At 40.7% G+C, this 17733-nt stretch overlaps 1 protein-coding gene across 1 annotated transcript in view; it reads right to left on the minus strand.

Moving 5' to 3' along the window:
• Positions 1 to 550: 550 nt before the first annotated feature.
• LOC119741459 overlaps positions 551 to 17733 on the minus strand; it is a 59424-nt gene continuing 42241 nt past the window's right edge. The window contains exons 9-23 of the mRNA XM_038217214.1: positions 14603 to 14923; positions 12681 to 13019; positions 11209 to 11304; positions 10553 to 10669; positions 10180 to 10307; positions 9568 to 9717; positions 8130 to 8532; positions 7422 to 7609; positions 6644 to 6808; positions 5162 to 5277; positions 4825 to 4924; positions 4420 to 4588; positions 3505 to 3571; positions 2785 to 3058; positions 551 to 2100 (exon numbers count right to left, since the gene is read on the minus strand). Of these exons, the coding sequence (XP_038073142.1) occupies positions 1876 to 2100; positions 2785 to 3058; positions 3505 to 3571; positions 4420 to 4588; positions 4825 to 4924; positions 5162 to 5277; positions 6644 to 6808; positions 7422 to 7609; positions 8130 to 8532; positions 9568 to 9717; positions 10180 to 10307; positions 10553 to 10669; positions 11209 to 11304; positions 12681 to 13019; positions 14603 to 14923 (2858 nt within the window). The 3' untranslated portion in view covers positions 551 to 1875. The remainder of the gene's footprint in view (positions 2101 to 2784; positions 3059 to 3504; positions 3572 to 4419; positions 4589 to 4824; positions 4925 to 5161; positions 5278 to 6643; positions 6809 to 7421; positions 7610 to 8129; positions 8533 to 9567; positions 9718 to 10179; positions 10308 to 10552; positions 10670 to 11208; positions 11305 to 12680; positions 13020 to 14602; positions 14924 to 17733) is intronic.

The raw sequence follows: 17733 nt of genomic DNA on the forward strand, positions 1-17733 counted from the left end.
CAGCGGGGTTTATTATCCCTTCCTTCTCCATTCTTCAGATTTTACTTTGCCGGCAGCACCATTGGGTGGTTGTTTGTTGGGGGTTTTGGTTGTTTGTTGTTTGTTTTCGATGCCGTGCCGTTACTGAGGGGATAAATGAAACATGACAATATGAACGAATCTCATGACAACATTCACAACGCTTTAATTTCCCAAAATCACAAAACAAATACATAACACCACTCAGACAACTCTTTATTACTCAAATTAAGTACCTGTTTCCTTTTCCTGAATCCGTGGGCGGTTCTTGCTTTCAAAAATGGGGAAGGTGGGTGATATGAAAGGGGATTAAGTGTAGACGTTCCGAATGGCCCCGGTAGGTTGAAATAAACGATATTTTCTCCTTTACATTCCAAGGCAATTTGAGAAATTTTAGCATTCCATTTAGTATTAATGTCCCTAGTATCCTAACATGAGTCAGCGGCTGAATGGGGCGTTCCCCCCTACCAAGCCCCCTCCCCTATTCTGCTACTGAGATCTCAACTGACTTAAGACTTCCTTGTGTCCCCCTCCCCCAGATTTATTTTAAAAAAACGATACAACAATATTCACCTTCACTTTACAAGTACAACATTGATCCTAAATGGACACCACCCTTTATGTCATGCATCTAAATTTACTCTCTGACGTCTGTGCTTTTGCCACAGTGTATTTGAATGGCTTTTCACATGACCAACCCTGAATTACTTAGAATTTACGTGTTACGAATGCGACAACTTTTGACGCTTAAACTAGTACACTCGATTATTTAAACACAACACTGTTTTACCGGTGCATTGACAACTTTACGGAATAAATCGTCACAAGTCTTGCTTATAATCAGCCACACAACATCACACAGTACTTAATCAAACACTGGTCTGAAACTTAGGTGTTCTTCTCCTCCCCACCCAATATTGAAAGTTGCATCGTTAATGCAGTACAGTGATAAGAATCGTTTATAACAATGAACTTCGCTAAGATTTATCTCAAAATTGAGTGAAAGGTTTGCGGAAACACCATGGGAATAATTTCTCAACTAAGAGAATGGTTGTGAAAAGAACCAGGCTAGAGGTGATTCTTTTCAGAACCATTCTCTTAGTTGAGAAATTATGCCCTTATGGTGTTTCCGCAAACCTTTCACTCATTACTATCTTCACCGTGCCAAGCCTCAAATCTTAATTTCTGAAAATCATAAGTTTTTCCCCCGTTGCCCGCCAAAGGCAAAGGATTGTACAAGATACAACGATTGGTCTTAATTCATGAGGTAGCCATCCTTTGCTGTGTTTCCCAACCCATTTCGACTACACGTCAAAACAGGACCAAGTTTACGGACATTTTTGTAGTGATAATGGGCTAGGAATCGCTTTCAGAAGTAAGTCAAGTGGGTCAAAAAAAAAAAAACCACCAAAAACCGATATTGAAAATTTGATTTACACTGATTTACCACGTGCACGATAAAACAACATTCATCCACACGTATAACATCAAGTGTATGTGTTTGCTTTCATCCAGAATACTTGAGTTCTAAAAAGTGATTTCAAAAAAGTTCTTATTTCGTATTTGTTCTGCACTCTGAAACACATATTACTTAAATTTGCACCTAGATGACCCTAGCTGTAGGCCTAGTCGGCTGGATGAAAATATGACTGTTTTCTGTAGTCAAATCTAACTAGGTGTTCATGTTTATACAACTTCACATTCACCTTTTTATGTAAACATATATTGATACCGAACACTGACTACATACTCCGCGTGTGTCTTATCGCAACATTAATGTGCACGATTTGTGGTTACTACATTCCCAGGATTCACGTACTCTCGCTAGATCTCTTGTCACTGATCCCCCTTGGAACTTTACAAGGACGCGTCAAATGCAAGGTCGGTCTGATCCCCGTCTCCCTTGCTGTCCGATTCGGGTCCAGCTTCCGAGAGAGTAGGCAGGGCGATCTGGACATTAGACAGGGAGGCAGGTGGGTTCTCCTCGCTCCCAGCATCAGCCGCTTCGGCGCCATGGGCTTTGCCTGAGGACAGAGTGTCTCCCTTGACGATGAGGTGTACTTTGAAGCAGGCAAGAGCAACCTGCAAATCAAGACGTCATTGATGTTCATTTCGTATAACTGCAGGATTAGTGTAAATAATTCAATTACATCGAGTCTTGATCCAAGACGGTACGTTAACATCGGCTATCAATTGTTTTTGTGTCACGCGATTCTTTTGAACACCGTGTATTTTGTTTTTTTCATAGGGCGCAATTGACTGGTCGTCCTTTTTTATCAACCTTTAGTAACAAGGCAAGGTAAGAATCGAATACAAGTATGACAGAATGGATTCTCATCAGATCTAGGAATCGATCAGAACAGAAGCAGAAGGAATCGAATACAGTGGAGTATTTGGCGGGAGGTTAAAAGCACGAAGGTGTTGGTACATGATTAAAGATCGAATCGCTATATTGTTTACTTTCGACTTTTGTAACCCCCTGAAAGCAAATTATTTTGGGTTGTTTTGCTCCCACAAAGCACGAAATGATACACCCGAATAATAATTGTGCCGCACAGAACGGTAGGCTAATCCAAAATGTGTATGTTGACTTGTTCAAAGTGAATAAAACTGTTTTGCTTAAAAAAAAGCAAACCAATTTGAAAATTCAACTATATATAATTATATACATATATGTATTTTTTTCGGGTTAGACTCGAAAGAAAGGAAAAGCACGGGGAGAACAACTTTAACGTGTCAAAGGTAAAGAGACACCTAAAACCTCACCTGGACCAAGTTGACCGCACAAAAGCTGATTGAGAAGGCATCTGACGCAGTCTGCAGGGAAAGATATCCCACATACCAGGCAGCCAATGTCAGAGTGCAGATCCCCACGGCCGTCACCAGGCGTTTTGTCATCTGCGCGTAATAGGGAGGCTCATCCTTGGATTTGCACAGGACGCGCACCACCAGAGCAAAGTGGACGACGTTGTTGACCAGAATGAGACAGATTGGCAGGAGGATGCCCAGGTACATCGCCAGATTTGGCGCTACAAAGCAGCTGAAAATGATACCAGGAAATTATATTTCAGTGAATCATAGTTTGTCAAATCATTCCCAACAGAACTTGCTTCACAAGCACTAGTGTACCGGTACTTAATGAACTCAGGCTTGTTTGTAACTTGATACAAGATATATAGCCATATTAGCAGACAGTTACTAGAACTGTTTAAACACTTCAATCTAACTTTAAATTTATTTGGATGGTTCTTGTTTAACTTCTGTTGTTTGATGGCCTTAATACAATATTTCTAAATAGAGAAAATTTGATGATGTTTTTAATAAGCCTGTTTTAATAAGCATGAAGAAATTGGGAGCTGTGTTGTTTTTGTTTTCCTGTGGTGCACTATTGTAATTTCAAAGTTTATATTTTTCCAATAAACCAAACGTCATCCCATGGTCAAAACACAGATGTTACCAGCTGAATAAAACAAAACAGTTTCTTACTTATCAGCGGTGCCGTACTGGTCAGTTGCAACTATCAGCGATATGCTTGTCACAATCAGGGGGAGTCCTGGGGGAAGACAATGAAATAACAGGCGACTTCAAGGACATAGATTTATTATTGTGAGAGGTATATTTGTGCTTTCAAGGGGTAGTTTTCCTTCTCCAGAATGTGCACAATCCTCAATGTGTTTTGATGGGCAGTTTTGCATTACAACAGGAAACGATTTTATTTTAGCGCAAGCATTATGCTTTCATACGTGTGCGTTTGAGGGGCAGTTTTGTTTACATCTCGAGGGGCACAAGAGGGGCACTTGTGTCGGCCTGGGAAAATCTTGGGACAAGTGCCCCCCCCCCCCCCCCCCCCGCTGCTCCTGCTTGTAGGTTTCCTAATGGAAGCCCTCTACTCTCCGTCCCCACATTTAGCAAAATATATTTTTTTATGGCCGAAAAAACAAAATTACGGCCACTTTAAATTTCATATATACACAAATTCCCCTCCAACCAGAAACTACGATAAACCAGTGTCCTCAATGCACTAGGTTCATGTCTCCACCGGACAGTAAAATGATAGTAGGTTCCCCATACACACAAGTGTGTATTTGCCTGCAATCGGGGACCCCTGTTTTGTTTGTACTCATAACTTTTTGGGAAGACCTCCCATATGTGTTTGTACACGAATCCAAATAGGGGACCTCTCGGGAATTGGGGACCTTATTGTCCTTTATAGTTTAACGTCCCCTATTGAATGAAGAAACAAACTCATTCAAATATATCAAAGTGTTGTACATGTATTAGCATTCTATTAAATTATATATTGTTGTAGTAAATAAACTGCTGCATAAGAATATATTAATTTGTGACAAATGGAAAATAATACAATGCAATATGGTTCCCCATACATCAAAATATACCCACCCCACGCCACGGTACTCGCAATGATCATGTAATAAGTTCCATCCGTAGGAGTTTGCCTCGTCAGAGCATTGGTGTACATGTTTATTGCTTCAATGGCCGTCCACATCATTGTGGATAGTGGCAAGTAGTGCAGAAGAGCAGTCACAGTTACACAACCGTAGGTTGAAACCTGTCAGTGAAATAAAACCAATCTTATTCTAGGTGATGTTACAGTATATAGTACCTCATTCCACTCTGCGGAGTTGAACACGGTAAACACTAAATAGGCTCTAGCTTGGAATTTCAAATTCACAAAGAAAAGGGTTAAGGTCCACATAACATTTAACATAACTTGTTATGTCATGTTGTTGTTGGTCTCAGTGAAAGTGGAACCTTTTCATACAATCATACAACATACAATAATACCTTCGCATTCTCTACTCCGGACACCAACACAGTGTACAATAACAGTAGCGACAGGATGAACTGGGCGAATATCTGGCCGGATTTCAGCGCGCGCAGCTTCCTACAAAAAATACATAACCCATACAATTAATTTAGTTCCTTATATAAAAATCTCACAGACAATTCACCAAACTCAAAACAAGATTAACATCACTATACGTAACGTAGTATTTCAAGATCTATTTTGAAGTGGAACACAGTGTTGGGCTATGTATGATAATATTTCTGCCGTTATATTTGCAATGTTTGTTAATTTATTATTGGCATCTCGCAAAATAAGTACATTAGCATTTTCTACCTGAACGGAAAATACATCAACAGCATGAACGCGTACATCCCTGCTGATGCAATGCAGCCAATCCGTGTGATTGGATTCAATGCTCGATGGTACGACTTCAACTCGTCTTCTAGTTCCTTGCAAAATAAAAACAACACATCTATATTATCCCTGGTGTCAGTATTGAAATTTTACCGAATTTAATAGATTTGTAACTAACGAATTGGTGTGTCTTTGCAGCGGCTGTTCTAAGTTGTTTAGGTATACAGTCATGTAGTTGCTAAGGCAATAAGCGTCTGGTTTAGTTAGGCAAAGCTAATCCGATTACGTACTTAGACGCTATAACAGAGCAGTGAAATCCATGCACCCGAAAAAACATGGCCTTTTGAACGTTGTGTTTATCAGTAAATATGCTCAGTATGATTGAATTGTAAAATTGTAACGGAAGACGAGATTCTAAACTTCACGTCAGTGAACAAATCTTGCTTATCGATGCCGAAACGTCAATACTGGTAACTGGTAAAGCTGACCTTCAAGTCTGGAAGGAATCTTCCCAAATGCATGTATTAACCTCAATTTCTAGGAATTTGATTAAATCACGATTAGTTCAACACTAAGAATATTCAGAATTTCAGTTTAATCTATTGTTGCCAACGCTAGTGCTACAACTAGAACAATCTCCATGGAAAATTTTGACGAGGATTTTCCGCCGACACAACCGACGTGCATTGTCTACGGCTGAGGGATTCCGGCCAAGCCACACAATAACATATGGTAGATTATATTCATTAGCGTCACTCGGCAGGCTAGGCGTGGGTCTCGGTATCGACCAATGCAATGGAAGCCGGCAAAAAGGGTGATATTTATCAATTAATTACTCGTGTAGGAGGTTTTTCTCCATTTTGTTACTGCACAACATTATGGATAGGAACCTTATTAATATTCCTCAGGCTTGAAAAGATTGACATATGTTGCAAACGCCAGTGTTACAATTTTCAAAAATGCACGTAGCCAGGCCTATTTTTCCAATTTTAACGAAAAATAATGAACATATCACAACGATTTTTAGCACATATACTTGGATCATTATAAGGCAATTAATCCTGAATGTTGCATGAAAATACGGTCTTCCAAACTGGAGAAATTAATTTTCAAAGATTTCACCCGCCAACGTGAACATGTGTGTAAATGTAGTTTCATTCAAAATTAAGTTTACGTAACCTTGAGAAATCGCCCTTCGCAACCACATGACTGTACCATAATAATTCGCTTCTTTTCGTCATTATCCAGTGATTTATTCAGATATTTATAACATTGAATTTGATTGATTTTAATCCCAAATAGGATATAAAAAAAATTCACGTGTTGTCATTTCTTTTCACGTCATCCTTTTGTCGTCATTTCTTCTCATGTCATGAGCAATGCACACCGTATAAAACATAAAATGGAGAAATGTTTAGGCAAACATCACACATTACTTAAATCCGAGGGACATATACTCACTACAAATACTGCGAAGTTGGTTGCGTGATTACAATGACATCTGTGTCGCCCATTGGTCACTCCCTGAAACTCACATCCAGCATTGGACCAATCACCGACTCCGTTTCTCAGAGTTAAGTCCCAGAAGACACACGTGACCTCTTTGATGTTGATAATCACTGGAAGCTAGAGTTGTAAATCGAGTCAACCATTAGACAATCAAGAATCAAATCTCAAGTCAAACCCTATATTCGTCAGATCACGATTAACACTGGATGAATAAAAGCCTGTGGCTTTCTGTAGGTGCCCAAAGTTGCCTCATAAGCAACTGTCAAAATGAGTGTCAAGTCCCGTGTGATGCGCTTGCAACCAGCGAAATCCACTTCCCATTGACATTATGTGCTACCGCAAGAAGTAGCCACGAAATCCGCAGTCTTGTGGATATTGGTGTTTATTAACGAATATCCTCTATGAGCAAGTTGTGGATGGGAAGCCGAGGCAACCCACTTGATTCAGATCTTTCACTGTAGTAAGGCCATTCAAATAGCAATGGCGCAAATGCACAGCCATTTGGATATCTATGCTACAGGTATCTATCAAAAAATCTTGTTACAAACGTCTGCCTATAGGAAAATATATTCTAGTAGTTTTCAAAAGAATTAAAAGGCTTTCCACGATAACAATTGTCACTATAAACTTAATGACATTTTTTCCCCAAAAATGTTACATTTTGCTGTGAGTTACTCTTCACGACTTTTTCCCCATACCACGTGGTCCTGTAGGTTACCCGTCATCTCACCTGAATCTGAATAACAACTGGTTCAGTCAGGTTCCGTAGCTCCACATCCTCGACAGCAACAGAAACTACTACACCGGGAATAACCGAACGGGTTCCTGTTCCTGACAAGGATTTCCTTGTCGAAGGGAAGAGAGAGTCATCCCCATAGGCGATGAAACGAGTAGCAATGTACATCAGTGAGCTGTTGCCTAAAGGTAACACCAAAGTGAAATTATGAGGTATCTATGGGGAAAAAAGAACATAAACATTAAAAAAAAAAATCCTCGGACTTTTAATTAACCCAGAGTCTCTAACGCTGACCATTATACAAACTGGACAAGCTATGTGGAAAAAGAGACTTAAAGCAACTGATCCACCATATTGAATCTATAAGCGACATGACAGGACGTACGTGGACATCGCTCTACTGTTGATGTTAGCTTAGTTCTGCAACTTAAAACACCAACTCCCATGATAATCAATTACGCTTTGAAATACTGGCCAGTCCTAGGAATGAATTGTTCAATTCTCAAAATCCAGTTGGAGAAACTTTGCCGCTTCACTCTGGAGCAGTCAAATGCTTAACTACCCTTGAAACAATATCACTTTCCCGGGAGTGCATCATGGGAGACTCAAGGTGGCTTACAACTACTTTAGAGCATGGACATTTTCAGCCAGTTCGGTTATTATAGGGCAGTGGTTTATACAAACCCTTCCGCTGATACGAACCATTTTCTGCCTCGACCAATGCCAACAGATTGGATGGTAGACTGACGGCTGCAATCGTTTCATCTGGTATCTCGCCGCTGCTCTCATAAACTCTGACCTCTGACCCGGAAAAGGCTCCATCCTCCGGCGTTGGACCGGCAGAGGGCGGTAGACCGTTCTGGTGACGGACCAAGGCGAAGCTTAGACCGCCGCTGACATCGGAGGAGTTGCGGTTGGCCGCTTTGACTTTGATGGAATCCTTCTGGACACTGACCTCACCCTGCTGTCGAAGGGTCCAGGAGACCTGAGTCTCGATTGACTGTGCAATGCTGACAAGCTTGCCTGCTTCCGTGTTGTCAGATGCGTCGTGGCGTTTCAAAGCACGCATGGTCTTATCAGCAACGTCAAGAACTTCATCAGTAACCTGCAGGCGTAAAATCAGCCGATTCACAATTTCATTAAAGAAAGCTGTAGTCTTAATGTTGTTCGCATGCCGAATTAACTTATTGGCTTCATGGAAGTACATAAACAAGTCGCGCTACATGCACACGCGGTGTAGATGCCATACGACATACACGAATGGATACGTTGCACGCAGCCGGCAGAGCAGTGTAAGCCATAAGTGACAGACAGTCCGTGAGATAGGCAACCAGTCTGGTTCACAAGTGTCAGTCATTCATTCAGTCAGTCACTGAATGAGTCAGTCTAGTGCAAAGATGACCTACTAGACCTGCCCTCCATGAGACCAATATTATTTTATAAGGAAGATAGAATGTGTCAAGGATCGACATCATCTCTCAATAAAAGACAACCGGTACCTTATAGCAACTGTCATGACTTTTATGTTCCTCTTCCGAGGCCCAAACTCAATTCGGTTTCGATATACTTCACAAAATGAGTGTCATACGAGTTTGTTTTAGATTTCCGTTCGGTGAAGAAAAAGAAAAAGCACTCTTATTCTCGTAATAATTGATTGGATCCCCGACAGTAGTTTTGTATCTGAAATGGTCTTGAAATTGACAGGAAAAGAAAATGCCAATATTAAAACAAAAACCTACTCCGGCCACTTGGAGACTGTCTTCATAATGAGTTGTACTATCTTCATAATAAGTTGTACCCTCCGGAAATCGACTGCTTTCAGCAGCCGTCTTGGAGGTGTGTTTTGTTATGTTAATTCATTAATAATGATACACAAGTGGTCTGCTCAGACGTATCTCTGTTGAATCCCCAAAGATGGCTGCAGTACGTGCAACCGATGCATGTGTATCAATACCGCTTTCAAGCAAAGACACAACCGCTTAAATTCCTCGAGCATGCAAACAGCAAACTAATTGTCGTCTTCTTGTGATATGATCAGAAAATAGCAACTCATTCGTCTTTTGTTTACGTCAGGTCTAGGCTATTTCGGATTGCAGTAAAGTTCAACGATAAGATTGGCTTTTTACTACATAATACATACCCGAGGATGGCCGACACCAGCACTGGAAATGTTCTGCAAGATGTCAGCTATTGTGTTGATGTTCTGTGCAGACAGTTGGCCATTGCTCCACATCTCCGAAGATGTTATCTGAGAAAGAAGCTTGGCCACGTGACTTCCGTTTGAATAAGCCTGAAGACGAGGGTAGCAAAAAATCCCGTAGCATATAGGGATACTAAATCTTGAATTAATCACTACTCATATCACTAATCAACGAAATGTGAAGCTTTTAGGGACAAGTCCGGGGGAAGCAATATTACTGCATTTAAAGCGAAACACTTGTTTGTAATCACGCGCGCTTCCTAGCAAAGGCGTGTTAGTTTCGCGCTCAGTTGATCTCTTCTTAATTTTGACGATTTACACCCTTTTAGAGCATTCGTATACATAGCAAGTTGCTTTCTGAATGTCCCTTCGAACTGCCACTTACACCCTGATTCGTAATTCAGAACGTAATTGCTGAAATAAGGACGACATTCATTCAGTTTGTGTAGACTTTCATGAACTCTATATCCGGTTACACTACAGTGACCTGAAATTCATAATTGTGCAGGGGCGCCCTCCAGAGTTTTAGTAGGCCCCTTCTAGTATACATACCGGCGCTTGCCCTCCCGTACTTTGTAGGCCTACTTGTTCATCACAGCTCTGATATTGCGGATCGTCCCACCTGGGTTCTTCTTGGTCATTGCCTCGTAAGCAATTCCTCCTGCCGAGTGGGCTACCAGCTAAACAAAGATGAGCACCATGTTTATATTGCTCGTTTGAGGGCAGCCGTATAAACACATACAAGGGTTTGATAATTTACAGTTTCACTCGAAATCGAAAGCAAACCTGATCTGATTGCACTAGTGTCGTGTGCATTATTATATTTCACAAGTTAATGCTCCGGCTCAGATATCTGAGTCCGACAACTTTAGAATTGCTGCCGTCTATTGTTATATCTCGGTAGTTTATCTATTTTAAGTCTTACCATTTAACGTCATTGGTGGGCATTTCTGCACGGATTCCACCTGTACACCAGCCTCAGTCGCAGGCCATGTGACGGAGCCAAACGCCTCATTATACGTCACATCCTCAGGACATTGCCCTAATATTCAACAAAATAAATATGATTTAGTATAGGTTTTCCCAACTATTTTAACACTTGTATTACACTAGTTCCACATAACGATTCGTAACAGAACGTTATCGAGCTCAATTCTCAACATCAATTTCAATTATTGCCAAGAGAAGGGGTTTACCCCAGTGTTTCTGGCAGTGGCTGCAATGTGCGCCGAAACACCTTTTTAGCCTTTATAAAGGTACTACATAATGGGCCTCATTATTTCATTAACTTAGACATAATTATCACTGCCTTGAGTACCCAATTCTTGATAGAACGTGCGCTGGGTAATATAAGACTCCGGTATTTTATTACTATCATTATTAACTTCAATTTTAAAAGGTTTCCATTTAAGGTGTATTGTAATTCAACTTTGTAGCCTATCATTCTCAATTGTCCCAATTTCGGTAAATTTGTTTCATGTGGCGAGCGGAGTTGTATTGAAAAAGCAAAATTCGTTTTTGCGAGTGTTTGAAAATCAGGCCTATAAACAAAAAATAGGCTTTTCAATGAAAAAAATGTACCTTTGCTTGAGTTGTAACCAGCGGTGGTTGCCGGCACGTCTTGGCCTTGCACAGGAATTCGAGCAAAGGGACTCATTCCATCTCTGAAGAAACTTTCTGCAAAACAAATTACGTCCAATGACACGAGGTTTTTAAGTTGTTCCCCACGTCTTGGCGAGCAGTGTGATAGCTCAGTCGATACAGGGTCGTGATTTTGCACCGCGAGTTTGCGGGTTTCAATCACCGTTTTGTACCCGAATCTGTTTTTTTTCTAACCTGGGGCTTCAGAGGATTTTTGTCCGAATTGAATTACGTTCGAATTCATCTTTTTTCTTCTAATTTTATATTTCCCTCTCATGTTTTTAGAAAAGTAAAGTCCAAAACGCCATAGCGCACACCCATATGCGGATGTAGTTTGGAAAAAACAAAAATCGCGACCGGGGCATACATGTCTTGCATAAACATTAATGTGAAATGAGCTTCGGGTCCTTAGGTTCACTGCAAGGCACTTGCTCGTCTCCCACCGCTCTATTCAATGACGCTGGTGACCACTAATCCCTGTGGGTAGGTCACTATCCACGATCAATGTACATATCACTAATCTCAATACTAACTGTACTGGCTGACAATGTCCACGCATTGACGCAGTTTCCGCCATCTTGAGTCACATGACGCACACACAGTAACTGCTGGTTTAAACTTGTAAAGTTTTGATAATATATTTAATGGTAGTTTGGGAAGCGAAAATAATAATGATGGGCTTTTTGCAATATTTCGACAATCCCACTCCTAGGATGGCCAACATCCGAAGAATAAATGATTAGGCCTATAGGGAAGTTACTGTTTGAAAAAAAACCTCAACTGCAGAACGTGACGCTTTGGGGATCCAAGATGGCAGACGGTTACTTTAAGACAAACGATGTAGGTCACGTTCTGGAGACCCGTCTAGTCGATACCACTTTTTGCTGGTCTGGGTTTCCGACCCGTATTGATCTCGGTTCCCTGTGGTCTCGATATTTTTGCTGGTCTCGAGTCGAGACCAGCAGTATGCAGCGTTTTTCGCTCATAATATCGATTGCATTGCGTTTATTGTTTTCGTTCAGTATCGTTGGTTGATACAACATTTTGCATCTCGTTTTCAATGATGTTATCACTGCAGTGTGACAGGCCTTTATTTGTTCTTGCAGGTTCCAAGTTACATTAAATGTCTACATGCAATCAACTTGTTATCCATTGATGTAGTATATTTTCATGATGTGTTTTTTTTTTTCAGTGTACTATTCGCAGTCTCGGTCTCGGACCATTACCGTCTCGGTCTCGGTACTTTTAAAAGGTCTCGGTCTCTAAACTCCAGGTCTCGGTCTTGGTGTTGGTCTCGAACAATATCCGGTCTCAACTATAACACTGATCGAGACACATTGGCCAGAGAGTGTCCAATTAGAAGTCAGTGGCATTTTTTTGTCACGCACACAATGAGGAGAAGGGTTTCTCACCTCGGACGGATATGTAGAACGTACATCGGTGACTGACAGAGGTATTTCCATCCAGATTGACCACCATTACCACTTCCACCTCTGTCTTATTGTTGAACCGGGCCCATAGGATATTTGTGACGCCAAACGACCCGCCACTCTCGCACGGCCTACGGGAAGTCTCATCACCAATGGCTTTGCACGTCGTGTATTCTTCGTAACTTTCTGGTACGTTGACAAGCGTTGGCAGAGTCCAGTTCACGTTGGCTGTCGATTCTCCTCGAGGAATTATGACCTCGATGGTTGGGACTCCGTCAATATATGACGATTCTGGAGGCGGGCATGTTTGTCCAAAAGCCGCTAATATATGAATTAAAATACAAATATTGTTTTAATGCAGTTTCATTATAATCCTGTGTACAAGTTGGATGAGTAAAACATATACTTCGGAATCATGCTTATATCATTAAATATCCGGGACGCAAAGTTTGCTTCTGCAGGCTGGTAAAGCCATTAGCTTAGATACGCATGCGTGAAACATAATCACGTGATTGATTAACATGTCATCTGATTTGAAATAACATACATGTATTAGATTTCACTGCGAAAAGCATGACATCACTGTGGCCTGCTACGCTCGGTCGGTGGTAAGAATGCTGCAGGTGAAAACTATTCCCCAGAAATGAATTTCTTGCTTAAACTGTTGCTTAAACTTAATCAATTCCTATTGATCGATGAAATATAATTCTCCTTTGTTTCTGATTCATGGCTCTGGGGATTTTTAAGAGAATTTAAGTCCGATAACTACTCCGTCACCAACTGACGCATGCGCATTATGGTAAGTAACTATACATGCAATGTGTCGCGCATTTTAATTTCTGGCATCAGGACCTTTTCTTTCACCTTGAACAACTGCAAGTAATTTAACACCCCCCCCCCTTCCTGATCGATGAAATAAAAGTCCCTTTATTCTTTCTGATTCTTTGCCCTGGGGGATTTTTCAAGGGAACTTAAATCCGAGAACCATTCCGTTACCAACTGACGAATGCGAATAATACTCAGTGACTTTACGACGCATGCGAATAATACTCAGTGACTTTACGACGCATGCGAATAATACTCAGTGACTTTACGACGCATGCGAACAATACTCAGTGACTTAACGACGCATGCGAGTAATACTCGGTGACTTTACGACGCATGCGAATAATACTCAGTGACTTTACGACGCATGCGAGTAATACTCGGTGACTTTACGACGCATGCGAATTATACCTCAGTGACTTTTCGACACATGCGAACAATACACAGTGACTTTACGACGCATGCGAGTAATACTCAGTGACTTTACGACGCATGCGAGTAATACTCGGTGACTTTACGACGCATGCGAATAATACTCAGTGACTTTACGACGCATGCAAGTAATACTCGGTGACTTTACGACGCATGCGAACCATACTCAGTGACTTTACGACGCATGCTTATAATACTCAGTGACTTTACGAGTAATTACGACGCATGCTTATAATACTCAGTGACTTTACGACGCATGCTTATAATACTCAGTGACTTAACGACGCATGATTATAATACTCGGTGACTTTAAGACGCATGCGAATAATACTCCGTGAGTTTACATGGTCGCAAAAACAAACAATTGCATCTTGGACACTTTAAATCGCAAAAAATCATGCTTTCTCTGCCATTTGACCTTACTTCGCTGGTGTTATCGACAAGGGCAACTTGACGACGTCATGACATAAAATTCGAGGAACCTTGAACTGGCCGATTAGTTTTCATCATGCAATGCTATGTAAATGTGGAACTTTTACAATGATATTAAGATTGTGACCAATAAGACCGCGGGATTCAAATTGTCGACTGCAAATATACACATAAAAGCGACTCGGTCCATTGTAAATCAACAGTTGGAAACTTACAATTATTGCATATGACGCCTACGATCCCTTCACAGAAGTTTAGTGCCTTTCCCCATCCGGCAAAAGGGCAATCAGCCAGTTTGCTCTCATTGCCGCTACACTGAACATGGTTCATCACAACAGGCCCGGTGCCTTCTCCGAAGAGGGACTGGTAGACTGAAGCTTCTGCTCCGTCGAAGCCCAACTGATTGCATACAACCGTGGCGTCTGCCAAGTCCCAGTCATTCGAGCAAACGGTTCCCCATTGGCCGTTCAAGAATATTTCAACTCGTCCGGATGCATAGGACATACCGTCCACAAGACGAACTGGGAAAGTTTCATCTGTGTGAATATAAATATGAATACCGACATTCAATGATTTACATTAAATTCTTCATCAATTCATGCAAAATTAGATGTTTAGCTATACATTCGCCATGCTTGCGAGTAAAACACTGAATATTACAATGCCTTTGTTTCCTATGTGCCTCATATTCGCTGGCCTCATAATATTTTATAAAAATACAGTCTGAAAACCCTTCAGGATCTATCTTGAGAGGCTAAACTCGTACATATTGGGGGATCTTATCTCAATTCAACATAGTCTTGTTCCCAGAATTGATTAGGATTTAGTTCCCATAAAGCAGCCGGTTCACGGCGCCACGGCGTTAGAGAGCGCTAGCAACAAAATTATTGACCCGACAAATCTCGGCCCATGCTACGCGCGCTACATTCAAACAAAATGCGGGCGCGCGAGGTATCACTGATTTTAGTGTTCCAAGTACCAAACTTATCTAAGTTAAAGCGAACGTTATCGTTGGAATTGTTTATAAACCTCCTTGCGTGACATGTGACATGTAATGACTTTATTGAAAGTATTGATACAATATTATCACAAATAGATAGTGAGAATAAATCGTGTTACATTATGAGCGATTCTAATATCAACTTAATGGAATGTGATACTGATAATAGCGTTCAAAACTTCCTAAATACCTTATTATCTCATTCTTTCTATCCTACTATAGACAAACCAACCAGGATTTCTACGGAAAGTGCAACTCTTATTGATAATATTTTTACCAATGTTTATCAAACTCATCCTGCCGGTGTTTTGGTGACCGATATCAGTGACCATCCTCCTGTAATTTTAGTAATTGAAAACCTTAAAGAAAGAGAGCAACCTGATCGAAAATGTAAAAAGCGTGACTTTAACCACAATAATATTGACAATTCTATTCATGACTTGAATGATACTGAATGGGATGAAATAACGTCATCAAATGATATTCATAGTATGTACAATACATTTCTGTTACATGTTACACAAATTTATAACAAAAACTTTCCTTTACACGAGTTAAAATGCCTTTATGATAAACTTAAATCCCCCATTCAATTAGGCGTACAAATTATTTGTAAAGACAATTCAGGAAGAAACCTATTTTGCACAATAAATCTGTCTAAACCTGCTACAAAAATAAACTTAACTCTCTTATTAAATTATAAAAAAAGTTATCTCCATAAAAAAATTTTATGAAGTAAAAAGCAATATTAAAGGTACTTGGAATGTAATTAATTCTCTTCTAAATAAGCGAAAGCAAAATGCTCACCCTTCTTTTTTTTAACAAGTACTAATCTTAAAGGTAACATGGAGATTGCTGAGGCATTTAATAATTATTTTGTCAATATTGGCAATAACCTTGCTAGCAAACTACCGTCATGTAACACTTCTTTTCGTTCATTTTTAAAGAGCCCATGCTCGAACTCATTCTTTTTGTCACCTGTTACCCCAGACGAGATTGTGGATAATTTTAACACTTCCTTCTGACAAGGCCTCCGGATTTGATGGCTTAAGCTATTTTGTTATTAAACAAGCACGGTATTCTATAGCGAAGCCTTTGGCCGACATATTTAATAAGTGCTTGACAGCTGGAGTGCTTCCTGATGATTTAAAAATAGCCCAGGTTACACCAATCTACAAAAAAAGGTTGTAAGCATGACTTTGGTAATTATAGACCCATATTGGCAGTGGCGTAGCCACGGGGGGGGGGGGGGCGTGGGGGGGGGGGAGGGGCGACCGCCCCCCATGAAACCTTGTCGCCCCCCCCCCCACTGAGATTTTGAGTTTCTAAAAAAATTATCAGTGATCTACATGACGCAAGGGGCCCTATTATGTACTACAATGTATCTTTTGCTTAGAAAATATTGAATAAAGTGGTCAGAAATTGCCTCAGATAGCACCACAGAGCATTTAGAATCCAAAATTTTTCGGGGCCCTCAAGTGGGCCCCGAACCCCACGCCTGTAGCTCAGAATTCTGGTAGCTGATTCAATGACTCCAACATCGAAAACAATGTTCACAAAATTTCTTATGCCTTAAGCTGAGAAAAAAATCGAAAATTATGTTTAAATTATTATCTTTTGTGCTAAGATATTTATTGGTTAAAGTGGTAAGAAATTGCCTCAGATCACACCACAGAGCATCGAAAATCCAATTTTTTTCGGCGCCCTTAAGCGGGCCCCGAACCCCACGCCAATAGCTCAGAATACCGATAGCTGATTTAATGTCTCCAACCTCGAAAACGATGTTCAAATAATTATCTTTTGCCAAGAAAATATTAGTTAAATTATGGAGGAAAGTGGTAAGAAATTGCTTCAAATCACACCACAGAACATCTAGAATCCAATTTTTTTCGCGGCCCTTAAGCGGGCCCCGAACCCCACGCCGTAAGGGCTTCGCGCTTTGCGCTTGCATCAGTTATGATCAAGGTATGCCCCCCCCCCCCACTTTCGAGAAGCGATTGACGCCCCTACTTGACGCCCCCCCCCATGAAATGTTCCAGCTCCCCCAGCGCCCCCCCCCCCCCCCCCACTGAAAAATTCCTGGCTACGCCACTGCATATTGGTATTGTCCACATTTTCCAAATTATTTGAAAAGTTATTTTATACCAGACTAATATAAAAAGTTAATTTACACAAGATTAATATTTTTTATGAACAAGCACAATATCGTGCCTGATGCAAAATTTGGTTTTAGACTAAAAACGTCAACTGATCTGGCGACATCCTATGTTCTAAGTAAAATATGTACCGCGATGGAACATGATAATTTCTCGATTGGCATATTTCTAGACTTGTCAAAAGCTGTTG

Source organism: Patiria miniata, unplaced genomic scaffold (genome assembly GCF_015706575.1).
Source record: "Patiria miniata isolate m_02_andy unplaced genomic scaffold, ASM1570657v1 HiC_scaffold_5, whole genome shotgun sequence".
Classification (NCBI taxonomy): Eukaryota; Metazoa; Echinodermata; class Asteroidea; order Valvatida; family Asterinidae; genus Patiria; species Patiria miniata.